The following is a 26,419-nucleotide window of genomic DNA, read 5'->3' on the forward strand; positions in this document are numbered from 1 at the left end:
CTCATTGGAACTCGTTAGAAAAAAAATCTCCAATCAAAGCCTGTCTTCCCATGAGCCTTCGTAGATGTGAAGAGTGCTTGGGTTAGACACTTACTTCACATCTCCTGGAGCAGACCTGGTGTCTGCTGTACTCCAGGCTGCTGGTGTTTGAGCATGTAAAACTTCCCTGCCCCCATTCTTACATCCATGCAGATTCCAGAAACTGCGGTAACCTGCATTGGAAAAGGGAGCCAGAGAAAACCTAAGCAGAAGGATCTGAGGGAGTGTGGGTCATGTGCAGCTTCTCCTACGAGTCATCTTTCCCTTTGCGCTAGGGTTCCCTCTCAGGAGTTAAGCCCCAACCTTTGCTAGATAAGAAGGTGCTCTTTTTTTCACTCTGTCTATTCTCGTGTTCTGGACTTTCCTCTGCACCTGTCTGTCTACATACAGGAGGCCCCAGGAGTATCACCATTATAGTTGAAGATCCCATTGCAGGTTTGGGAGCCAGTCCTGTCTGTCCAACCCCCGCCCCCACCTCCTCGTGTTCCTCTGTGACCATCTTGCTTAGTTTTGAACTTCCTTTTGCATTCTGGTGTCAAATCAAGTCTGGCTGGCCTGGTCCTGTAGTTATGCTTAAACCTGTTGGTAAAATAATAACATTGTTTTGCATGATACGTTTTTTGCCCACGACTTCCAAATGCCTCATTCAGTCTCTCAACAGCATCCAGGAGATAGAATCAAGACTTGTCAAGCCTGTATTGCCCAAAGGTGAACCTGAGGTCTGCTGTTTGTTTAAGACATCATGATGAATCAGTGGCAGAATTTTTCTTACAACTGAGTACTTACTGCAAATTACTTTATTTTCCATGATTTAACACCAGAATGTGTTTTCTCCTCTTTCTGTGGTCTTGGATGTGAGTGCATGTTTTTGCCTCTCCTGGAGTCCCCTGTTTCCTTTTTCTTTCACCTGTCTTCCTTCCCCTGTAAATTTCTTCCCCCCCCCTCATTCCAGCCATTGCACAAGGTTTTTCTATTGACTTAAGTCTGTTTCTTTGGTTTTCACAGTGGTGTTCAAATTGCATATTGTGTTACATTCTGGGTACATCATGCATGGAGATATTGATGCTAGAATGTGTCTGCAAGATGGAGTGGTAAGGGAGAACTGAAAACTATGGCCTCCTGGTAATGGGTGAAGCCACTGGCTATGTTTGCTTGGCAAAGGGGTTAAAGAGGAACAAGTCTACGAGACCTTTGTTTAGAAGAGTGTTGTTGTTCTTAAGGAGATAAGAAATTGTAAGATGACAGATTTCAAGTCAGTATGAGGAAATTCTAAGAATTAGAGCTGATCAGTTGAATGGGCAGCATCAGGAGGCAGTGAACTCAGTGAGCAAAGGCTGGATGGCCTTTACGTGCTGTAAAGGAATAAGGTTCTGGTGTTGGAGTTTGTGTTGTGCACTGAGTTTGACTGGGGACCTCAAAGGTTGCCTCCAAATCATGGTTTCTTACCAAGGCATCATGGTGACCGCTGGTTTGTAATGAGGAGCCAAGCCCACTGCCAGGACCACCAAGGGAACACAGAGTTATCACTTACCACGTAGTAGCATTTTTTTTGAGAGGGGCAGCTGACAAATTGGCACCATCTGTCAAGGAAATGGGTTGGATGCTGCTCAATCATTAGTTCTCCCAGCGCATCCTGTTCATTTCTCAGGCACGCACCTGCTTTGCTGCCTGCTCTTCTTCTGTGGCACTGGGAATTTTGTGTTTCCCTTTGGAGAATATCAGTTTCCATTTCCTGTGAACCATGCCTGCTGCTATTCCTCCACTCTGAACTCTCAATGTTCCTTGAAAACTGCTACCCAGACACTTGCTACTTTGCCAGGCTTCTCATGAAACCTCTCCCTTCCTTCTCCAGGAAGGCTGGGTCTACAGCCCTGTGGCTGAGCCCTTTGGTTACAAGGCCATCATCCTTGGCTTCTCTAACATTGTCTTGATGCTTCTTTCAAGGACATTGCTGGGTGTTATTTTGTTCTGCCAGTTCAGAAGTGGGTTAAATTTGTACGTATGACAAATTTACATTTCAGGTTCAAGAGAGGCCATATCCTAGTGTTTCTTTAGTGAGTTTAACCCTTCTGATAATTGTTTTAAAGTCTAGTGTCAAGGTATCAGAAAAGTTTCAGTGTGCTTGTCCCCATGTGAGGACTGTTTTCTAAACTGGTTTGTCAAGAGGGTAGAAATTGGCTGCTATTCCTGGAACATTTGGTAAGAAGATGGAAGAAGAGAGAACCAAATTCATGAATCCACTTTGATTTGATTCTTTTTCGCCTCTGTGTTGCCACATTCCAGGTCATGTTTTCTCTTTTCCCCTTACAATATACCGACTTCCCACCTCCCTTCCTCCATGTGTTCCTGCATTCTTGGACTGTTCCCTGTTGGTGTGCCACCTCTCTCCTGTTCGGGAGGGCATTGGGAATGGGAGCAGTTAAATATTGAAACTCCAAAGTTGGGAATGTATGTGTCGCTCACCTCGTATGTGTGTTTTTACTCCCTGGTGGCCACTGACACTAGAATCCTGCAGTGAGAAGTCGACGTTGAGAGGCCCCTGGTCCTACTCTGGTCAAAGCAGTGCGGTCAGCACACCCAGCTCTCTGTGCGTGGAGTATGGTAAGTGAGTACTAGGAAGGCCAGTGCTGCAGTCGTGTGTTTGCTGTGCTCCCCCGATGCCTGCCACGCTCTGAGCTGTGTAGCTCATCTTAGCTCTGTGGAGGGTACACACCATACAGTCTCACCCTCCCTTTCATTATTGTCAACCCCTGTGCCAGAAATCACACTACCCCACCATTTCTCTTGCTCCTCTCTGCCTTAGGGGTCCCACTGTCTCGTGCTGTGGGTGTTATCACCGTGAATGTCTGGTGAGCCAGCTGGAATGGCTCTCTGAGTGGGTGAGAGACACCTTGAAAAGACGCCTTTGAGTGTCGGCTTAATTACCGAAGATAGGCTCCACATGGAAATCATCCACAGGGAGAGCCATTTCTTTCCTTGTCTGACTCACAGCACAGGTTTTTTGGTTTCTTTGTTTGTGGGTAGGAGGACGAGTATGTCATCTTTAAATTTAGGTGGTCAAAGGGTTGTCTCCAGGCTCTCTCCATTTATTCCACCATTCTCTAACCCAGGGGCTTAGTGCTCTGGGATTCCGAGATTCAGAGAAATTCCTGTAGAAGGTAGACATCTTTCCAACCTGTTATCCGGGAAGACTTGGGAGCATCTTTAGTGTTAAAATCACCAGACTTCTTAAAGAAGCTTGTCTGTAAAGAAGATTTGCTTTTCAAAGCAGGGCTTTTCACATCCACATTCCATTTTCCCACAGAGGGCAGTCAGTACCTGTGCTCAGGAGAAGGCATGTTCCGAAGACCATCAGAGGGACAGTCCCTCATCAGCTACCTGTCTGAGCAAGACTTTGGCAGCTGTGCAGACCTGGAAAAGGTGAGGACTCTAAGGAGCCACCGAAAAGCCCATGAGTTGGGAGATCTGGTCTGAGGGCTACAGTGCCATTTGTCCTAAAGAGGTTTTGGGTACACAGCAATAACATGGGTGTAGACTACAATACAGGTAAGTCACAGTAAAGATAAGCTCAATAAGTTCTATCTCTGGAAACCTCTTCTGGGAGCCTATGTGCCTCACTGAGTCCAGAGATATTACTGATTTTGTCTTAGAAGCTACCCTGGACAGAGAAACATTGAATTTTAGTCACATGATTACTGTTTCCTTGACCCTGGAACCTTAGGTAAAGACTGTCTCCAGAATCAACTTCTATATTTTGTTCTAAGGCTCAGATATGTGATAAAAAATGTCCCTCTAGCATTTTTTAGCTTACAAAGCACTTTATCTTGAGATACCACATTTACCTTAATACTTTGTATATAAGTGTATGGTTTTAGGAAAGACCTGACCTCTTCTCTGTCATATTTCTATGTGGAAAGTGGGGCAGGAAGGCCAGGCATGGCCAGATACGAGAGCAAAGAGAATGTACAACAGGTTTTCTGGCCATCAGCTTTCATTATAGGAGCAGTGTGCATTTCCCCTGGGTGTTTTGAATGAAAGCAATGCGTGTTCTGGAAGCTACTTTCCAAGAGTATAATCAGTGAGGTGTCCCCTTTTTGGCGCTCTTCTTCCCCAGGAAAATGCCCACTTCAGCATCTCAGAATCCTTGATTGCTGCCATTGAGCTGATGAAGTGCAACATGATGAGCCAGTGCCTAGAAGAGGAGGAAGGGGAGGAGGACAGTGACAGGGAGATCCAGGAACTGAAGCAGAAGATCCGCCTTCGTCGCCAGCAGATCCGCACCAAGAATCTGCTCCCTGTGTACCAGGAGACTGAGTACGGAAGTGAGTGAGGCTGTGAACGCCTGTTCCTGCTTCTTCAGGCTTCGGGATAAGACTTAGTACCTTGTGGGCTTTCTTTTTTGTCTTCGTATGTTCATGTGAGACGTTATACACAAGCCAAGGGTTCCTCTGCTGTCAGAAAGATTTTCTATGTTGTTCTAATTTTTTTTTTCTACCAGACCAGGGTCCTAGAGCTCATCCATTTCCTACCTCTACATGTATATTATAAATTATCTTATTTGTGTTATACTCTTACATGTTATTATGTTTTCTAAGAAAACAAAGTCCCTATTATTCCTATTGCAAAGCACACAGGAATTAAGAAAGTACAGTAAGTTTTAAAAAGAAAAATCTGGTAAATGTAGTATTCTTAACTTGTTCTATATTATACCTATTGTCTATATAGCTTTAATTTATAGCTGTCGGTCTAACATCGGCATGTCTGGCAAAGAAAATTAAACTTTAAGAGTTTTATAAACTGTTTCTAGGTTGCTAAAGAATTTATTTTTCTACTATATATGGTACAGACAAAGTTCAAAACTATGTACAGGAAAAAAGCCTGAGTATTTCTTTTGGAAGTAGGCCGAAAAGAGAATTTTCAGAACTGTTCATGTCTTCAGTTCATTTGTTCATAACTTTGCTATTGTAATGTGTGAATCCCAGTTTATTTAAGCTATTCTCTTCTATACTGTGTTAATTTAACTTTCATGTACATTTAGTACAACTTTTGTTATTAAAATTAGCATTTACTATTTTCAAAAAAAAAAAAAATATATATATATATATATCAGAAATATCTTCCAAAAAATAGGTTTCTGATATGAGGAGAACTAAGGCCACTGGTTCCAGATTCACTTTCCAGAGAGTGGTACTTTCTGCTCACATGAAACTTTTTAGGGGATCAATCAAGAAGGGGAAACTAGCAAGAATAGCTAGTTTCCATTTTCCCAGCATAACTCCCAGCCAAGGTTCTATTTACTTCTATGTTCAAGTCATACCAGGCCCCTATTGTTGTGACCTAGAAAGAGTAGGAGACCTCTTCTATCCTATTTATTACTTTTTTTTTTTTTTTAATGTAACAGGCTTTCGGGTCACTTCCAGCAGCTCCCAGTTCAGTTCACATGATTCAGCACAGTTCTCTGACTCTGGCTCTGCTGATGAGGTTGATGAATTTGAAATCCAAGGTATGAATTAACACTTTTCAAGGGAACTTTCATTAACTGTTTCTTTTAATTTGGAATCATAGGCTGAGAAGCTTTCCCTAAGCAGGGGGTCTTCATTGTGGTTCATTATGGTATGTTGTCGGCTGTTGTAAGGGATAACTTCTCTTGTTGAAAACAAAGCCTATTTAAAATTTAAGCAGAAAATAACACTAAAAGGAAGTATTCCATTGGAGTGGGCTGGCTATTGATGTCACCATGATGCTTCTTCCTCAGTTGCACCTTTCTCTCAGATTCTCACTCTAATTCCTCCTACTAGCAGTCCAGAGCTAGCCCACATCTACATGAAATTAGATCCTATTCTCTTGTGTCCTATAACACAACTGAAATTGTTTCCAAGTGTTTAAAAGGAGCTTTATTATAATCCTAAGAGAAAATGACAGAGAGAGTCACTGGGAGGGAAAAAGCAAAAAGGGGGAAAAAAAATCAAGTTTACAAAGTGGAGCTTTATTTTCTGTCCTACCAGCGCTAATTTGCATAGCAGAATCACAGACTCTTGTTGTGAGCTTCTGCTTAGAGAAGGGGAGGGGCTCTTATCTGGAAAGGCAGTTGTGTTAAATCAGGTTAACCCATGATTAATGGGTTAATCCATTCCTGAAAATCATAAATTTCTTAAATGTCCTCTCAGTGCAATCAACAAATGAACAGATGGAAAACCAAACAAACAGTTCAGGGATGTAAGTTCTTCCCCCATGGCTGGAACCAAGACTAATTTTCTTATAGAGATGAATTGTGTCTAGTTTTCCATTGTAACATGATGATGAATAGATCTTTTACTGCATGAGGCTCTGATTTCCTGTTTATGCCAATCTCAAGAACCCATTCAGCTCCAGGTATGGTAGCTGAGTTTCTTCCCCATTCAGAAATACAATTTTTTTTTCAGAAATACAATTTTTACATATATTTTTCCAGGTCTCCAGGAAGTCTTCCTTCTGTGTTCTCCTTAATGCATCTGATTTCTATTTATAACAATGATAGTCACTTAAAACTCCATTTTTTCCTTTGTATGTGGTTTTCCAACAGTTCTCCAGTTCTCTGACACCAAATGAGTGTCCTACATTTCAATTCTGACACTAATTCCTGGAGTTAGCACAGACCCTACAGAGTTAGGATTCAGTCCCATGAGATGGCTCCCTCTTCAGGTGCCAGCTGCCAATGGGGTTCCCAGGATGCCTGTACTTCTCCCTGGCCAACTACCAACCCAGGGGTTCCCACAACTCCCTGCTCACGTTTGATAATTCACTAGAATGACTCACAGAACTCAGGGAAGCACTATACTTATGATTACAGTTTATTATAAAGGATACAAATGAGTAGTCACGTGAAGAGGAGGTACATAAGGCAAGGTGCCAAAATATCCTGAGCATAGGAAACCTCCGTCTCCATGGAGTCAGGGTGTGCCACTCTCCCAGTACATCGATATGTTCACCAACCAGGAAGCCCTTCCAAACCTCATCTTTATCAAGGTTCATTCAGTAAGCATGAGTGATTAAATCATTGGCCAGTGGCAACTGAGTTCCTGAGGTGGGGCTGAAAGTTCTGATCTTCTAAATAGCTTTTTCTTCTGGCAGCCAACCCCATCCTGAAGCTGTCTGGGTGTCCCCACGAGTCATTTCATTAACTTAAGCTCGGATATAATGGAAAGGGGCTCATTATGAATAAGAGACATTCTTATCACTCAGGAAATTCCAAAGGTTATAGTATCTCTGCCAGAAACTGGACAGAGACCAAATATATATATATTTTTTATTACACCACAGTCTGTGATTGACTTGATCTCCAAATTAGAAGAAAATAGGAGGGCTCTGCCCTTTCTCTCAGGATCAGCAGTTGGAATTTCATGTGGGTAATATTAAGGTAAATCCAAAACATGCTACTTCACTGAGTGTGGAACAGTCCACTTGACTATAAAGTCTGTTCCTTGCAGCAAAGCAAGGAGCCAGGGGGAGTTGTTCAGACTGAAAGGAGCCAAATTTGAAATAGCCTGCCTGGGGGTGGCATGAGGTGCACTCCTTTTGGAAACTGTTGCTGCATTTGTGGCCCCAGAGGAGGTGTTTAATCAGCTAACTCTCTAGTCAGTTCAGACAGAAATCCTTAAAGGAAAAGACCTTAGGCAGGGCTTGTCAACCTCTAAGCCAGATATTTCTTTGCTGTGATAGACTGTCTTGTGTATTGTACAGGGTTAAGCATCATTCCTGGCTTCTCTACCCACTAGATGCCAGTAGCATACCGCCCTTCTCCCCAGTTGTGACAACCAGAAATGTCTTCAGACATTGCCAAATATCTGCAGTGGGTACAATATCCTCCCTGGTTGATAACCACTGCCTTATTAGGTCTTTAAGGCTAGGCTGGTTTGGGGAAGCAGCAGTAACTGTCTCCCAAGCCAAAGTGAGAACCTAACTATGGATGTAGGTTTCTAAAAGCAGTGCCATCTTTTGGAGCAAAAGTCAAGTCCTGATTCCAGGAACATGTGGTACAGAACTGTCATTCTCTTCAGTTTGCTTCCTGTCTGAATACTAAAGGGCACCCTTTTATAATCATTATTATACAGATGGTAGTGAAGGATCTAACCTGACTCACATGTCAAAGAATGGACTCTCAGTATCAGTGGCCTCGCTGTTTTCAGGTAGCCTGTGTTGGAAGCGTGGGTGTGCTCATACATGCATGTGTGTGAATGTTTGCACCAGCTTTTGTACATACCTGTGGTACCTGTCAGGGTTATGAGGACTATAGCGTCTGGAGAACTATCTGGGGAAAACTGGACTTAAGCTAACTGGGAACAAATTAGATACTCATTTTCTTTCTTTCTTTTTTTTATTACTTTTTATTTTTTAATTAAAAATTTTTTATTGGAGTATAGTTGATTTAAAGTGTTAGTTTCCGCTGTACAGCAAAGTGAATCAGCTATACATATACATATATTCACTCTTTTTTAGATTCTTTTCCCATACAGGTCATTACAGAGTACTGAGTAGAGTTCCCTGTGCTATACAGTAGGTCCTTACTACTTATCTATTTTATATATAGTAGTATATAAATGTCAATCCCAATCTCCCAATTTATCCCTCCCCCGCTTTCCCCTCTGGTAACCGTAAGTTTGTTTTCTAGATCTGTGGCTCTATTTTTTTTTTTAAGTAAGTTCATTTGTACCATTTTTTCAGATACTCATTTTCTTCTTCCTCATATGACCCCAGCAATCCTCACTGAGATTATCCTTGTTAATCCTTCCTTACAGTGATACTTTTAGATTAAGTGGTCATTGTGGCTGATGGAGATAGTGGACAGTTTAGAAAGGAGTGGTCAGGTGAAGAAATTACAGTTCAAACCTATAGCTAAATACTGCCACACATTCAGCAAAAGTCCGATAGAATGGTTTGAAGCTTAGAGTCTCTTTAGAGTTTTGAATTTGCAGAGCCAACTTTCAGAAAGCTATCTCTTCTAGGTACTTTGTATACAGTTAGGATTTATTGCTGCAAATGTTTGGCCTTAGTTACTGCTTTGTGATCCAAACAAGTAGACTTTCTGTAGGTGGAGTTGACTAAAAGTAGTAGTTTTCTGTTCACAGTGGCTTTAAAACACACAAACAACAAAATTCAGGGCATTTATTAATTTGATTAATAGTTAATTATTTTATTAATTTAAAATTTTAATTAACAGTTAATTTTAACGGTTAATATTGTCAACCACTAGAGTTTGAAATAATTACATGTGTAAGATTAAATTAAGATTTAGAGAAATAAAAGTAACCTCAAGTCCATTGTCTAGTAGGTCTGCGTCTTTATTCCCATCTTGCCCCTAGGTTCTTCATGACTTTTTTTTTTTTTTTTTTAGATTCCATATATATGTGTTAGCATACGGTATTTGTTTTTCTCTGAAAGCATAATTTACAATTTATCTTTCTCTGCTGTAGGTTTCTTTATTGCTTTCTGTTCTTTTTCATTTGTTTCTGGTCTTTAATCAAGTTTATTACTGGGGACCAAATTCTTTCTAACAAGTGTCGGTATACTTCTCATTAGCAGTCTTCTTGATCATGTCCAGAGGCTTACAGATGCTTTTCTTTTTGACCACCTTAAGTAATATATGCTATTGAAGAATCTCTTGGGATTCTATCAGAGGAAGGTTATCAGAATCCATAATACCTGTGGAAAAATTACTTAAGCATCGTAGTATAGACATCATCTATGATAAATACTCTGCATAATTGTAATACTTTTCTTAATGTAATCATTTTTCTTAGATCCTAATTCAGCAAGTAGACCTTATGGAGCAGAAGTGTTTATGACGGAAATAGTTTTGAAAGTTACTTCCTCCTCACAGTAAAGTGGATGTAAACTTGTGATCGTAGCTTATTCATAGAAAGCTTTGTATTCGTTAACATCTATTCCCTTTAAAAAAAACCCATTTTACTGAGGAATAATTACACTTCAAAATCTACCCACTTTAAGTGTACAACTCACTAAATTTGAGTAAATTTACCAAGTTGTCAACCATCACCATAATCTAGTTTCAGAACATCTTCGTCACCCCAGTAAGATCCCTCACGCCCATTTATAGTTAATTTACATTCCCACCCCAAGCCCCAGTCCACCACTAATCTTTATATCTCTATAGATTTGTCTTTTCTGGACATTTCATGTAAATGCAGTCACACAGTATGTGATCTTTTGTGTCTGGCTTCTTTCACTTCATCTGTATCTTCTGACGGTGTCTGCCAAATTGATATGATATCATTCATGGGCTCCCAATTCCAGACAGTCTTTTCAGCGTCTTTGGTTTTAGGATTTTGTTGTTGTTTTTTTCTTCCCTTCATCCTTTTTCCACTACAACTTCATCAATTCTTCTTTATCCTCCTTCTTTTAGAATTTCAATCTCTGCATATATGTACCTAGTCAGGGTCCCGTCAGGAGACAGAAACCGCATGATAACTTGAATAGGGAAAATTTAATATAAAGAATTATTAACTCTGATGGGGGATTGAAGTAATGGGAGACCGGCTCATAAGGCGTAAAGAGAACTCTAAGGAATACAGGAATAGCAGATATAGGCAGGAGTCACCATCCCTAGGGCTGAGATAGAGCCCCCAGGGGAGGCACAAAGGTAGAAGAGGGCCATACCCCAAGGCTGCGATCCAGACCTCCTTGCTCACTGGATGGTGGATCAGTTTTCTGAAGGTGCAGAACTGCCCTGAGAGAATGTCCGGGCATGTTGTCCATGAGGGGTGCCATGCCAACAGCCCTCTTCAGGAAACCATTCTCTGGGGTGCGGGAGGAGGCTGCCCCCAGGGGGCGCTGTGCCTCAGAACTCAAGGGGTGCTGGGGGAAGTGGTTCCTGGGAGGGGCCAGGCCTGCAGCACCGGCTCGGAAGCTTTCCCAGAGGTCCAAGGGAAGCCGCTTATGAACAGTACCACCAGTGGCGCCCTGCTGCAAAGCCTCTTGAAGCCATGCTTACCCTGGGGAAAGTCACTTTGCACCACAGGAGTCCGCTTACGGGAGCGCACCAGCAGCCAGAGCAACCCCTTCCTCCTCCAGTGTCCCTCCAGCGCCCTCTACTGCCGAAGCTGAACATTGTGCCAGCTGGCAAAAGATCAGTGTTTTCAAATCCAGCTCCATTATCACAGAGAAGACAAAAAGAAGGGCAGGTTGGGAGCTGAAAGGCAATAAATTGAAAACTGGCACAATATATAAAGAGGAAAGTTCATGAACTATATTTTGGGCAAGTTTTACAATTATATCCAATTCAAGGTAATCTGTTGCTCCTCCCCACCTTCCCTCTTTTAATAAATTGTTTTCTCCTTCTAAGGCAAGAGTAATTGTGGTTCTCCATTTTAAAGCGTTTCCTCTTGAGTCAGCAGTTACAGAACATTCATTAGAGTTGGATTTCTGGATGTGTTGGGTATCCCCTTATGTGCTAAAAGGAAAACAGGATGCAAACCAGCATCAGATTGGCCAGTAAATTCTGAAGTAGACTCTATTCTTGTGCCTCACTTATTTTGTTTAAAAATGTGCAAATTTTGCTAGGGTACCAAGGTTTTTTTTTTTTTTTTTTTTTTTTTGCGGTACACGGGCCTCTCACCGTTGTGGCCTCTCCCGTTGCGGAGCACAGGCTCCGGTCGCGCAGGCTCAGCGGCCATGGCTCACGGGCCCAGCCGCTCTGCGGCATGTGGGATCTTCCCGGACCGGGGCACGAATCCTGCATCGGCAGGTGGACTCTCAACCACTGCGCCACCAGGGAAGCCCCAAGGGTACCAAGGTTTTAACCAGTTCTTCCTTGATCACCCCAGTACCGGCCTCTGGACGTGCAAAAATTCTTCTTATAACCTGTCACTATTTTTGTTGTTGTTGTTTGTCTTTATATTTTTGAACTTTTTCCAGTCAGTAGTAATAGCCTTATCCTATGTAAAGCATCAGAAGCATTTGAAATGAGTTCTTGTTAAAGCATTGATAAAAAGTTTCATAATTATGTTAACTTCCATTTGGAAGGAGTGCTTCTCAGACTTCTTTCTCAAGTGCTCTCACTTGGGGTATGTTTAATCCATTCAGTTGAGTAGCTTTCTTCTGTCTCTTTACTCCTTAATTATCCTAGACCCTGGTCTACTTTTATCCAGATCCTCAACTAGTGTTCCAACCACATTAACCTTATCATCTGCTTGTACTGACTAGAGAGTGAGCAGGATGCAACAGAGAGGCTAGTACCCATGAGGCCTTCATGGTACTGACCAGTGACAGGTGTCATGTCCCTTTTGATATCAGGCGCTGCCTCCCCTTCTCCACTCTTGGGGTAAGATCCTCGCTTCCAGACCCATGTAGTCTTCTGCACTCTTGGAAATATTCATGATTAGCTAGGACATCACTGCACCTCTGCTAAAAAAGAAGAAACATGATAAAGTATGACTTGACTTTATTTTCCAAAGAGGAGAGAGTGTTATTTTTTCTCTCAAAGAAAAGAAGACTTCCTCTCTGTGAGGCTGAAGAACTGCTGAATAGTTTTATGAAGACAGCGGTCTTCAGCAACCATGAATTGTCAACCGCCTCTCCTCTCTGGCGTGCCATGTTTTCTTTAGTAACCTGGCCCTCAAGTAATCATGTTGGTTAGCTCTTTATTCAAGATATCTGTCTAAGATTTTTGTCTCGTTTTTCCTTTTCTATCACTCGTAAACAGGCTGAAATTTGCTTTTTGCTTTTAGACAATTTTTTATTTAGGAAATATTTTTTGGAAACCTATTATGTACAAAACTCTTTGAGGATTTTAAGGACAAGGCAAGACTTACGTATGATCCAAGGCAGTTTAGTGTTACTCAAACCAATGTTGCAAACCCAATGGTCTATGAAGGTCTACTATTGCCTAGAGTTTTTTTTTCTCTTCTAGCACTATTTAGAATGGAATACAGAACTAGCCAGTGTATTGGGAACTGGATTTGAGTGGCGCAAATTCAGACAGAGTATATGATATACATGAACTTCTTTGTTAAATAAAATAGGATTTGTTATTTGCTAGTCAAAGATTTTGTTGCTATCTTAAGTTTTTCTATGCTTAGAGAGCATATGAAAACTGAGAGATTTCAATTCTTTTCTCTTATTTGTGTTTATAGCTTTGAAGACATTGATTTTTCAGGAATATTATTTGAGAATATGCTGTCATACAGAGCACTGTGTTAAGTATTTCAGGGCCAAACAGAAGAATTAGACACGATCTCATTTCCCCACACCGAGATATTATAATCTAGTGGTACATACAAGCATATATGTATACAGAGGAAACATGAAGAACAATTGAGCTACTCATGGCCAACTGCAGAATGATGTCACGTAAGCTTAGCGCTCTATTGAGGGGCCTAAATGCAGTAGATTGATCATTGTGTAGGTTTAATTAGGAAAAGGTCTTTTCACTAGGCATCAAAGGAAGTGAGGGACGAGACTTATCAGAACAGTCTTGTTTTCATGACTTGAATAGGCAGTATCTGCTTTTCTTGAACATGACTGCTATGTTTCACATTCTGCCCATTAAAAGTATTTGGGTAGATGAGGTCTCTAGAGATTCAGGCATATCATTATTAGAAATCCTTTTCAAAATTCTTTCTTGGAAATAGACTTTGGAAAGTCTGCCATAGTTTCCTAAAATTATGTTTGAGAGTTCTTTAGTAAAGGTCATGTTGAATAGCTCCATGAAAATTTGTTGTTTACCAGGCATCTCCAGGGAGTTGCCAAACCATAGAGAAGTTCTTTTTTTCCCCTGTGCCACCGGACAGGAAGGGAGTCTTTCCGTGAAACTTTGTTAAGGACATGGAAGACTTCTCACATTCAGTGGGTAATAGCAACAGTGGTCCGATGTTAGAAGCAAAGTTTCAATTCCACGTACATTTAATGAGTAACCTCTATGACCTAAATTCTGTGTTAGGTACTGATTCTGGTATAAAAAAAAAGAGCTAGTTAGAGTTCTTGACTCTGAGAGTTTATCATTTAAGAGCACTTGAGATTTAGAGAATGAGAGAAATTGGAGTCATTTGTTGCTGCTTGGTAGAGAGTGTGTCCCTGTTTGCCTTAGGATGCTTCGTTTTCTCCTTCACTGCTTTGCACTAAATGTGAATTTGTGTTTCCACCTGGATTTGTAGCCACTTTGATCTTCTCAGTGCTATGCATAATGTCACCCATTCAGTCTGTTGTGACTTGAACGGAGCCAAACTATAAATTGTATGTAAAGCTCCACCTGGACTCTGCTCCTTATCCTGCATAGAATGGAGCACCTAGCTGCTGCCCTGAGTGCTTAGCTGGCAATAGCTCGGCATGCTTTCCATTATTATCCCTCACCTCCTCCCTTTCCATTTCATGCTCCCCTTAACTCTTGTTTGCATTTAGATGCTGACATCAGAAGGAGCACACTCTCAAACCACAAATCATCTATTTCCTCCCAGCCCTTGTAAGTACTTTTTTTTTTTTTTTTTTAATAAAACTTTGGGATATGTGGAGAAACAAACCCAGGTCTTGGCCTATGGATGGGAAGGCCACGGGATGAAGCCATCTGAATTCACAAAGAGGCAAGGTTAATGTGACAGGCCTGCCTGATGGTGGTGAGTCCAGGGAAGAGAGCAGAAGATCATGGGATCAAACAGGCCGGGCTCTGGTGGAGACAAAGCCCGCAGCGTGGATTAGTCCTTCTCTGCTAACTCTGATTATACCAGAGACTCCCAGAAGATCAGGTCTCAAAAGAGAGAACAGTGATCGTGATTTCTGATTATGAAATCAAATTGAACAGGTTCCACGTAGTAGACTCAACTAGAGGAAATAGTAGTTCATGTGGGAGTGACAATAGTCTTCATAGTCCACAGTTTGACTCACTCTATTTGTAAACAGGTGTTGTCATCCCCATTTTGCAATTAAAGAAAGTGAAGTTCAGGGCTTCCCTGGTGGTGCAGTGGCTAAGAATCCGCCTGCCAATGCAGGGGACACGGGTTCGAGCCCTGGTCCGGGAAGATCCCACGTGCTGCGGAGCAACTAAGCCCGTGCACCACAACTACTAAGCCTGTGCTCTAGAGCTCGTGAGCCACAACTACTGAAGCCTGCGGGCCTAGAGCCCGTGCTCCGCAACAAGAGAAGCCACCGCAGTGAGAAGCCCACGCACTGCGACGAAGAGTAATCCCCACTGGCTGCAACTAGAGAAAGCCCGTGCACAGCAACGAAGACCCGACGCAGCCAACAAATAAATAAATAAATGAATGAATAAATAAATTAAGTAATTTTAAAAAAAAAGAAAGTGAAGTTTAGAGAAAGGATTTGACAGAATTCTTAACCAGCAGCGCCATGAATGCTAGTAAGTGGGATTTGAGCCTAAGTCTTAAAACTGTGTGTGGACCTGTGTATTTTGCTCTGTACTCACATGTCTGAGGATGATGAGAAAGGAAGCTGAGTGGACTGGGGGTACTGTGAGTGTTCTCTCAGTCCATAAATCACTGTGTATGGTATCGGGTCCTGAAGTTAAGGCTCCCATCCTCCTGCCTTTTCTCTATGCTCAGTCTTCCTTGACTCTCTGTTTCAGCGCTCACTGCTTCCTACACTCCACATCTGCTGAGGCAGTGGCCATGGGGCTCCTGAAGCAGTTTGAGGGGATGCAGCTCCCAGCCGCCTCAGAGCTAGAGTGGCTTGTTCCAGAGCATGATGCCCCTCAGAAGGTAGATTCTTCAAGTCTTTTTCTCCACCCAGCATCTAGCCCCAGGAGGCTGTGAGCCTTTCTGATATTGTTCTCCTTTATTACATGTCCCCAGTTTAGAATGAGCCTCTGTGTTTCCTTCCTTACTTTTAGAAGCCATTCATTACAAACATATGTCATGGATAAATGAAGGTATGCGTGCACGCTTGCCTAGGTTTTCCCTAGCCATCATCAAGATAGGAGATAACGGCTCCTCCAGTGTCCTTATACCACATGACTGCTCACTAGACCGGGGGGCAGCACTCCTGTGTTGTGACCACCTTGAGACACTGGAAAAGTGAACTGTTCAGGTTCTTCTTTGCTCTGCAGTTGGATAAGGCATGAAGCACCCTGGCACACCAAGGGTCCCGGGCTGGGTTCAGGGACAGCATTATCAAGGGGTGCCGCCACACTGGGATGCCATTTCTGTTCCTTTTGATCCTTGGAACCCAAGGCCCTCACTTCTCGTAGCCTGGTGCCTTATCATTTATTTCGAGGGCCAAGGTTCCCTGAAGCCCTTGCTTATGGTGTTCCTAAAACGGCTTTCATTAATTATGCTTCTGCCGTGGCCAGAAGGGTCAAGCATATGTATTCCCCCAGATTGTCCATGGTGGATCACCCTGTGCTTTTATTCTGCAGCTCCTGCCCATCCCTGACTCACTGCCCATCTCACCAGATGACGGGCAGCATGCTGACATCTACAAGCTACGTATTCGTGTTCGAGGCAACCTGGAGTGGGCCCCACCCCGGCCTCAGATAATTTTTAATGTTCATCCAGCCCCAACGTGAGTAGTCAGTGGCCGTGCCCTTTGGCAAACAGATACATTCTCTTTGGATTGTCAGAGCCTTCTCTTCACCCTATTGTCCCTACCTGCAGCTGTACCTCCCATACAATTCTAAAAGGCAGAGGGAGAGAGTTACTTACTTGTCTGCGAGGTTTTTCTTTTTTTTTAATATTTATTCATTTATTTATTTTGGCTGCGCCGGGTCTTAGTTGCGGTATGTGGACTCTTAACTGTGGCATGCATGTGGGATCTAGTTCTCTGACCAGGGATCGAACCCGGGCCCCCTGCATTGGGAGCACAGAGTCTTACCCACTAGACCACCAGGGAAGTCCCTTGTCTGCGAGTTTTACTCTTAGTCCTCCCATTCCTTCCCAGAGCTAACCAGAAATGAGGTCTTTTAGTTTTTTATTTTATTTTATTTTTTGCGGTACGCGGGCCTCTCACTGTTGTGGCCCCTCCGGTTGCGGAGCACAGGCTCCGGACGCGCAGGCTCAGCGGCCATGGCTCACGGGCCCAGCCGCTCCGCGGCATGTGGGATCTTCCTCGACCAGGGCACGAACCTGTGTCCCCTGCATCGGCAGGCAGACTCTCAAGCACTGCGCCACCAGGGAAGTCCCAGAAATGAGATCTTTTATCACTGGCCTCCCAACCTGTTGATTTCCTGCCAGTAGTTTTATGAGCTTTTTTTTTTTTCTTTTCTCAAGATGGATGGATGCTTTTCTTTCCTTTTGTGCTCTCCTCTTTACTATTTCTCATCTCTTACATTTGTACAGAAAGTGTGGTTCATTAGTGGGGAGAGTCACTGCCTAGACCTAAATTCTAACCTTACAATCCTTGGTTTAAGTTGGTTCTCCCAATAGGTTCATTCTGTCCAACTCTAAAAAAATAGGTGAATTCCCCTCTCTTCCCATCCTTATGGGAGCCCTGTATTTGTATCCCCATCCTTTACATCTCAGAGACCTCATGCAGCTGGCATCTGCCAATCCCCTCTCCTTCCCGTTTCCTCAGGAGGAAAATCGCTGTGGCCAAGCAGAATTACCGCTGTGCAGGATGTGGCATCCGGAGTGACCCTGGTGAGCGTCTTCTCTGACCCCCCTGCTGCCTCCAAGGGCTTTACCCTGTCACACACCTGGGTGAGGGAGCTGGTCAGAGAAGTAGTAAGAGGAGATGACAGAGCAGAACTGGGGAAAGGGAAAGAAGAGGCCTGGAGGGTGGAAAGGGGTACTACTAGGCAACAGTACTGGTAATCAGAGGGAAATGATTTCTAGGAGCCCATCACCAGGATCGTGTACTGGAGAACATTGTGTACTCTCAGCCAGGTTCTTGGAGGCTGGATCTGACCAATTCTGGCAGCACTTGTTTCCTCAGTGGCCTCCAGGCTGGGACACAGAAACCACAGGCCCCACTATGTCGGTTTCTGGCAGCTTTGGGAGCTCAAACAGAGGTGGCTGGAGCCCACTGGCCATCCCTTCCTCCTCTTTCAAAAGGAACAGCAGGGCTGCCTCACCAGCTTACAGATGGGAAAGCCACCTCTGACCTTTTGACTTTCCGTTTTTTTCAGATTACATCAAGCGGCTGCGGTACTGCGAGTACTTGGGCAGGTACTTCTGTCAGTGCTGCCACGAGAATGCCCAGATGGTTATCCCCAGCCGAGTTCTGCGCAAGTGGGACTTCAGCAAGTACTACGTCAGCAATTTCTCCAAGGACCTGCTCATTAAGATCTGGAACGATCCTCTCTTCAATGTGCAGGACATCAACAGTGCCCTCTATAGGAAGGTCAAGCTGCTCAATCAAGTCCGGGTAAGACCCTTGAAAAGGTCACGTTGTAGATTACCCTCTGTTCATAGCGGTTTCCCAATGTCACCACGCTCTTCTTTGTTGCTATGGTAGAGCTGTGACCATCTCATCATTCTCACTCTCTCTATGTACTTTCTCATGCCATTTTCGAGGTATCTGTCTAGTTAGAGTCTCGAACCGGGCAAGGCAGCTTGAAAGCTATAGATAACACTTAATGGCAAAAGCAGGATTTCTCCCTTCCCTGAAAATATTACTGAACAGAGAATAGAGTGTCGGGTTGGAAGTTCAGATTCTGGATTTCTCAGCAGCTCCCAGCTGTGTATGTGATTTGGGCAGACTGACCTAGCAGAGGGCCCTTCCCTGACTGGGGGTGCCTTTGAAGCGAGTTGTTGAGTTACAGGTATAGAGGACAGTCTGGCTCTGGCTGCCTCATGCAAAGCCTCCAGACGTGCAGGGTTTAAAGGTACTGGCCTTTCTAACGGTGGTTTCTCTCCTCTTTACACCCCTCTGACTCCCCACCTACCACCACAATGCCGTTCTCTTCAGCTGCTGCGGGTCCAGCTGTGTCACATGAAGAACATGTTCAAGACATGCCGACTGGCCAAAGAGTAAGTCTTGTGTGGAGGCCAGAGGCCTCTGGCTGAGCTAATGTCTCTGAAAGAAACATGTCCCAGCATTTGGCCCTTGTTATGTGAAGCAGGAGAGTAGGGGGATCTTGCAGAAAATTCCAGAAATGGTAAATGAGAAGCCTACAGCAGTAACTATGTCTGTGTCCCTCTCTCTGGAAGGGGAGATCTGGTTATTCTACCCAGGGCAGGCCCACCACTCTTTGCAGGCTGACATACATCACTGCAGAAGGGCCTAAAAGTCACTTCTGCCCTCCAGACACCTGGTGGTATGGAGGGTTGAGGTGGCCTGGGCTGGCTGAATGTTACCCACCCTCATCACTCTGCCTAGGATGCTTTTCTTCCCTATCCTGCTTCTGGATAGAAATCCTTCTACCCTGATGTGCCACACGAAGTGTTCGTTCTCCTCTCCCACCCACTTCCCCTCATTTCCTGCAGGCTTCTGGACTCCTTTGACACAGTTCCAGGCCACCTGACAGAGGATCTCCACCTGTACTCGCTGAATGACCTGACTGCAGCCAGGAAGGGAGAGCTGGGGCCCCGGCTCGCTGACCTCACCAGGGCGGGGGCTGCCCACGTAGAGCGATGCATGGTAAGAAACTCTCACTTTAGCATGCTGCTGGGCCCTTGCTTAGGGACACCGAGAGTAGTGTGCATCCAGGGTTCTTGCCATTTAGTTCCAGGAAGTTGAATTGGCTTGTCAACACTGTGAGAAAAACTGTACAGGATTGCTCTTCCCTGGGTTGGTGAACAGCTAAATCATCCAGCTCTAAGGAGCCTAGAATTAGAAGAGGATTTGGTGCTGGCATTTCTCCTGGGGAACGGGCAGGACTAAGCAGGCCTTCACTAAAGAATTAGCATGATGTGAGAGGAGGACCCTGGATTAGATTCTGGAGAGGGACTGGGTCTTGGCTTTATCATTTTCAATCACTGTGATCAAAGGAAATACTTTGCCCTCTCTGAGGTAAGCCTCAATTTTCTTGTCTCTAAAATGAAGGTAATGATTAATACCCACTGTCCTTTCCTCTCAGTATTTTTGAGGATTGATGAAATAATTTATGTGAAAGCATTGTGTAAACTTAAGTATTCTGTAGATGCAAGTTATCATTGTTCTTGATGTATCCAACATACCAGAAATTCATAAATTCCATACTTAGAATTTCCCGTCTTAGAATATGTCCAGTTTGTGTTCCTGTAACAGTCCCAGAATTAGAGCTTAAAATGGGGCATATGTAGAAGTCCCATGTAGCAGGGGGCATTGGAAAGACGTCACTGTCCCCTGACTCGAGGCTGGGTGTTATTTTGGAGAACTGTACTTGCCTTTACATTTTACCTTAATTGGTTGTGTTTCCTATTTCAGAATAAAATCATTACCCAGGCTGGAATTTTGACTTTAGGAAGCCCTCTGTGGCATCGTTCCTTCCTTCTTTTCATCTCTTCTTTGAGAACCACTCTCATGGCTGGAGTTTCTCAAACTCATGCCTCTCTTGTCTTCACCTTAAAGCTTTGTCTAACACTGCACAGCAACGCTGCCCAGCCCTGGCCCCAGTTTGGCTATCATGCTAAGTCCAGCCTGGGTCTCTTTCCTGAAGGTGGGAGAACACGTTAGAGTCCCTCAAGACTTATTTATATTTTGCTCCTCCCCTCGCTTGTGTTCACCCTCTTGGCCAGTTCCTGTGGTGTGCTTTGCCTCATTTTGCTGCCTGTGTCTTTCCTCTCCAGCTCTGCCAAGCCAAGGGCTTCATCTGTGAGTTCTGTCAGAAGGCGGATGACATCATCTTTCCCTTTGAGCTCCATAAGTGCCGGACCTGTGAAGGTGAGGGCTGGTGCCCGGTGTGGGGTGGGCAAACAAGACAGAACACAAGGCTCATTTATTTCCCGTCAGCCACCCCTATTAGTTAAGAGTTTGGTTTGGTTCAGCAGCTCCCTGTGTTTCCCCACAGGTGCACCAAGCCGTGGTGTGAGAAGGGTTACGGCAGCGACTTGCTTCCAGTTCGAGATAATACAAATTGTTCTTTTCTCTCTCTCCCCTTCCCAACTTGAATAGAGTGTAAAGCGTGTTACCATAAAGCTTGTTTCAAGTCTGGAAGCTGTCCCCGCTGTGAGCGGCTGCAGGCCCGGCGGGAGTTGCTGGCCAAGCAGAGCCTGGAGTCCTACATGTCAGACTCTGAGGAAGAACCCACCGAGGCCTTGGCCCTGGAGGCCGCCGTCCTGGAGACCACCTGAAGAAAGCACGTAAAGCACTCTTCCTAGGGGCTAGGGTCACACACAGTGCAGAACTGAGCCACCTTTTTAAGGACTTTCCCCACTTGGTTTTTTTTTTAATTATTATCATCATTATTAATTTTTATGACCTGTCTAATGTCCATGTACAGTCAACCTTATTTAGGTTGGTGGGGTCCAGTCTGTTGTGACAATTTATAGGTACCAAGTATTTCCATCAGAACTGACACATGGGTCCCTAAGTGAAGCTTCTAGTGCCTCTGTCAGGGGAATGGACAAGGAGACCCAGTTCTTCCGACATCCATGGCCTTCTCCACTTGGACCAGATCTGCATCTCAAGTATCATTTCCAGTTTTATTTTGTTGTAATTCTGGAGCTTCTGAGCCAGGCCTTTCTCAGCGAACTCACTTCTCCTTTGCTGCTGAAACAGGAGGATGGAGTTTTCTCTCTCCCAGTCCTGGAATAGGGTCAGACTGTGCCCTGAGGAGAAGCAGCAGAGAATGGGACTACATTATGGGCATTCTTATTTAGGTGTTTTTGAGGCCATAAAAACAGCGTTATTGCTACCTTAGAATTTTCAGAGACCTCAAGGAGGCAGTCATGACTTCCTTGTTTGAAATATTCTAGGCACAGATGATGTCACAGGCTGACTTTCTTTATCTACCCTGGGGGGCTTGACACAAAGAACAGAACTGATACTTAGACCAGGCCCATTTCTAGCATAAGTGACACTACAACTCTGTTGTTTAAGGAGCATTTATTCAGTCAGAGGGGCTGATGGCCTCATCTCAGGTGATCAGGTCCCTTTTAGTCAACATAGCTCTGGTGCAGGTTTGATCTTTCAAGTCAGGCAAGTCCCTGACACCATCCTAAACTGAGGACAGAAGCCCCATCCACCATTTTATCTTTGGGTCTCTTGCCACTGTGTCCTCTGTTAGGTGGTCAGTGTGGTTCTGAGTAGAAGCCTGGCCCAACTCCGTGCTCTCCCTCCGCTCCTGAAGCACAGCTGGGACCCTCCCTCGTGGCTGATCTCTTGCCTTAGTTTCTTTTGTCAAAGTTGAGGAAAAAGCTTCCTGCTATTAGTGGTGTCAGACAACTTGACGGTTTGTGGATGTGAGCGTCAATGTTCCCATGTTCTTGGGATAACAAGAGCCTTTATTGCCAATTATGCACTTAACTCTTTAGCCTGGTGGTTTTCATATGTTCACTCATCGTTTTCTTATTACTAACTTTAGCACACACACCCTTTTTTAATGTATGTTTTGATGGGAAAAGTTTTTGCTGGGACCGAGTATATGTTTGTCACATTCTTGAAGTTGCTGTACTTCCTGACCTGTATGTAAAACACTGGTCAGGATCACTGCTCTGAGCGCTGGCAGCTCTGTGAACTAAAGCCCAGAGCATTTTTGTTTTGGGACTGACTTCTTCCTGGGTGCCTGTCTTTCCATAGTTGGTTGCTTGTAAGAAAAACTTGCTGTGGGCGCTGCCCCAGGAAGCTGAACAGAAAGTTGCACATGGTTGGTGGAAGCTGATGAGTGCCTGAGTTGGAGGCAACCAGGAGTCTCACAGGAAGTCGAAGGGGCAGTAAAGTAACATCCAGAGCTGAGGCTCCACCAGGACGAGAGGGAGCAGGGAGGAACTGACCTCTGGTGTTGGTCCCTCTGCTTCAGACTTGGGATCTGAAGGCTACTCCAGGCTGTTCTCCCTTCAGTTCGCAGGTGGGGCGGAGGGGCTGTGAAAGCCAAGGCCTCCAGCTCAGCCCAGTTTTGAAGGGCGGACTAGAAGCTCCCTTGTCCTTCAAGGAGCTTTGGGAAGGACCCTATGAGACTCAAGTCTCACTGAGGATTAGGCCTCAGATTCAGACGAAGGGCTTTGTGACCACTTTTGGTTTAAATTGCAAATCTAGCTCCTTACTCCAAGTCACTACACTGGAGGAGAGATATACTCTTATTATTGTTGTGCATGTTTCATATAGCAAAGGATCAAAGGATGGAAGATGCTGACACTGTTTCTAAAGCTGAGCTCAACAATCTCACCCTCCTGGTTTTTCACTTATTTTTCTCCACCTCTCTCACCTCATCCCTTTAGGTTGCATATCTGTTTTAGTGACCCTGACACTGTGCTGTCATCACTGTCCAAATACCCATTTATTTATTTATTTGAGAGTAGGGGGAGAGAGGAAAGAGGATGGGATTTTTTGAAAGCACTTTGCAACTTATCAGTATCTGAAAATCCCTTCTGTTGTGGGGAGAAGCTTTGAATGCACTGAAGAGAGTTCCTTCTGAATGAAGTGGGAAGGAAGAAGTGTTTTTTTCTATAAATAAAGGGAAAAAGAAGTTTGCTTACAAGGTGGAGACAAGATTTAAGACATAGCAGAAGAGTGGAAGGCAAATATTTTCCACTTAAGTGGGGCTGTTATTGACTTTCTCTACCAAAGCTTTAGAGCTTCTGTTGAATTAACATAAAAGGAGCAAGGGTCTAAATGGAGGTGTTCTTGGGTGTGTACAACTTGTGTTCCGAACTAGGTTTCTACCTGTTAAAATTCACACACAGCCTGACAGTTCATTGTCATCGTTAATAAACTAAGGAAATGAAATTCTGCCTTTTATTTGCCTGCCTTGACTATGAGGAACTGGTATGGAGTGTCCACTATAAAGCAGGCATGTCTGAAAATTCAGGAAGTTTCTGTGTATTAATGCAAAGAAAACTGGACCTTACAAGTCAGGAAAAATGGATTGGAATGCTTTGTCACTGACTTGCTGTGTGACCTTGAGCAGATCACTTCACCTCTCTAGATTTCTATGTCTTTGTGTATGAAGCACGTTGTGGCACTTTCCAATGCACGGGGTGTGCCCCCTACCTGTCCCCTTGGTGTAGCTGTCGCTTAAAGCGAGGTAAATCTTCCTCTCCACAACATATGAATTGTCTTAGATGCTTCAGTTTCCACTTCTGTGAACAACCAGCTCTGAGTTTCTCTTTTATGCTCCTGGCCCGCTGGAGCTCCATCTCTACTCTGCAACTTTCTGAACACTTCCTCCTTCGATGTCCCTTGCTTAGCTCCAACCAGTATGTCTAAAACCAATATAAGTATCATATTTCCCCAAACCTAACCATTAGTCACCCCGGTTTGAAAATTTAGTTTCTTCCTCTCTGAGTCAGGTGGCACTTTTGGCTGGGAAAGCATTCTGTCCTTCCCCACCCCCTGTCGTCAAGTTATGTTGATTTTTCTCTTTAAAGTAAATGTATCTCATTCCTTTTCTACCACTAGCACACAAATTCAGCTTCTTATCTTAAATCTCAACCATCGCCAGCCACGCCAGTCTCTTCCTATTTTATCATCCGTCTAATACTTGGGTACCTAGTGTATGCTGGTTTCTGTGCTAGGCTCTGGGGCTATCACATGGAGCAAAACAGAGCCAGTCCCTGCCCCTTCAGGCACTCAGGGTCTTGTGGGGTAGACAGACATTGCCCAAAGTTACCAAAATGAATATGTAATTACAAGCTGTAATAGCTATGAAGGAAAAGAGTCAATGCAGTTAAAAAAATAAATAACAAGGATACCTAATTTAGATTGGAGAGAAGTAAGGCCCCTGAGAAAGTGATACTTCCACCAAGACCCCAAAAATGAGTCTCAGAGTGGGGAGAAAAGGGCTCCAGACTGGGACTAGCATATACTGATGGTCCTAAGACAGAAGGAGTTTGGGCAAGGAACTGCAAGAAGGACTTACTAAGAATTTCAGATTGTATTGTAAGAACATGGGGCACCAAAGATTTTAGATTTTATTCTGAGAACATTGGAAAGCCATTGAAGAGTTTTAATCAGAGGAGGGACTGATTTGGTTAAAATGTCAGCATCCGCTTTGCAGAAAATAGAGTAAAACAAGAGTAGAAGCGGTAGATATCCTAAGGAGATGGCTGCAACAGTTCAGGAGAGAAATTATGTTCGTTTGGATGAGGGTGTGGCATAGCATTGTCACTGTCACCTCATTAGCCCAAAACCTCTAAAAACAAGATAAATTCCAAATGTTTTGTTCTGACTCACATTTTTAAGCAGGAAGCAAAAGGCTGGGGGTGGGGGAGTGGGGCAAGATATTAGAAAGATGCTGGGATACATTACAGAATCCAAGGAAAATTAACAACTAAGTTTCAGGAAGGGCAGAGACCAGGGCAGCTCTGGAACCTCAGCTGCAGGATTTGCCATCCTCTTGAGTCTGCTGCCAGCGAGGCAGGCCAGACAGTAGACTTACGGCTGTGTTGGGGACTCCCTACTGAGGATTGGGGGTACACCACAAAGAAAGGGGAACTGTGAGCTGGGCACTCATCCTTTCTGGCATTGACTTTGTTATTCATCATTTTCTGTGGCCCCAAATGTTTGTAGGTTTACTATACCCTCTAAAGGTGTAAAGAGTAGGCATAGGGGGCTTCCCTGGTGGCGCAGTGGTTGAGAGTCCGCCTGCCGATGCAGGGGACGCGGGTTCGTGCCCCTGTCCGGGAGGATCCCACGTGCCGCGGAGCGGCTGGGCCCGTGAGCCATGGCCGCTGGGCCTGCGCGTCCGGAGCCTGTGCTCCGCAACGGGAGAGGCCACAACAGTGAGAGGCCCGCGTAATGCAAAAAAAAAAAAAAAAAAAAAGAGTAGGCATAGGGCTTCCCTGGTGGTGCAGTGGTTGAGAGTCCGCCTTCCGATGCAGGGGACATGGGTTCGTGCCCCGGTCCGGGAAGATCCCACATGCCGCGGAGCGGCTGGGCCCTTGAGCCATGGCCGCTGAGCCTGCGCGTCCGGAGCCTGTGCTCCGCGACGGGAGAGGCCACAACGGTGAGAGGCCCGCGTACTGCAAAAAAAAAAAAAAAAAAAAAAGAGTAGGCATAATTTTTATAGCGTGCTGGTTAAAGTGAGGCCCAACCCTACTTCCTTTTTCCTTTGAACGTTTGGCCTAGAGGATGGGAGAAGGGGATCAATATGCCCACCACCATATCCTGCTGGCTCTTCTACCTGATCAACTATAGTCCTCTCCCATTTCTGATCTCCAGGGTATCAAACTGTTTGCTTTTAAAGCTTTAGTGAAGCAGCTGCCAGATGGTCCAAGCATTCCAATTGTGAGCTTGACATTCTTGGGATCAGAGATGAATGTGATAAAAAGGAAAAAGAATCTACCTAGTACTAGTATTCTAGGAGTGTGGAGAACACGAGGATGTGCTTTGCATATACCCTTGCCTCCCTCAATTGTGTGGA

General features: G+C 44.3%; 1 protein-coding gene across 2 annotated transcripts in view; it reads left to right on the forward strand.

Moving 5' to 3' along the window:
• RUBCN (rubicon autophagy regulator) overlaps positions 1–24,153 on the forward strand; it is a 57,307-nt gene extending 33,154 nt beyond the window's left edge. Inside the window, exons 8-21 of one of the 2 annotated variants that reach the window (XM_082625290.1) lie at positions 2,545–2,640; positions 3,344–3,459; positions 4,154–4,361; positions 5,441–5,542; positions 8,130–8,204; positions 14,431–14,491; positions 15,608–15,740; positions 16,397–16,542; positions 17,551–17,615; positions 18,104–18,342; positions 18,886–18,947; positions 19,404–19,557; positions 20,688–20,781; positions 21,013–24,153. In XM_082625290.1, coding sequence (XP_082481416.1) covers positions 2,545–2,640; positions 3,344–3,459; positions 4,154–4,361; positions 5,441–5,542; positions 8,130–8,204; positions 14,431–14,491; positions 15,608–15,740; positions 16,397–16,542; positions 17,551–17,615; positions 18,104–18,342; positions 18,886–18,947; positions 19,404–19,557; positions 20,688–20,781; positions 21,013–21,191 — 1,730 coding nt within the window. In that variant the 3' untranslated portion in view covers positions 21,192–24,153. The remainder of the gene's footprint in view (positions 1–2,544; positions 2,641–3,343; positions 3,460–4,153; positions 4,362–5,440; positions 5,543–8,129; positions 8,205–14,430; positions 14,492–15,607; positions 15,741–16,396; positions 16,543–17,550; positions 17,616–18,103; positions 18,343–18,885; positions 18,948–19,403; positions 19,558–20,687; positions 20,782–21,012) is intronic. The other variant, XM_082625291.1, reaches the window with a different exon arrangement.
• Positions 24,154–26,419: the final 2,266 nt, after the last annotated feature.

This window comes from Mesoplodon mirus, assembly GCF_964341445.2.
Source record: "Mesoplodon mirus genome assembly, chromosome: 6".
NCBI lineage: Eukaryota > Metazoa > Chordata > Mammalia > Artiodactyla > Ziphiidae > Mesoplodon > Mesoplodon mirus.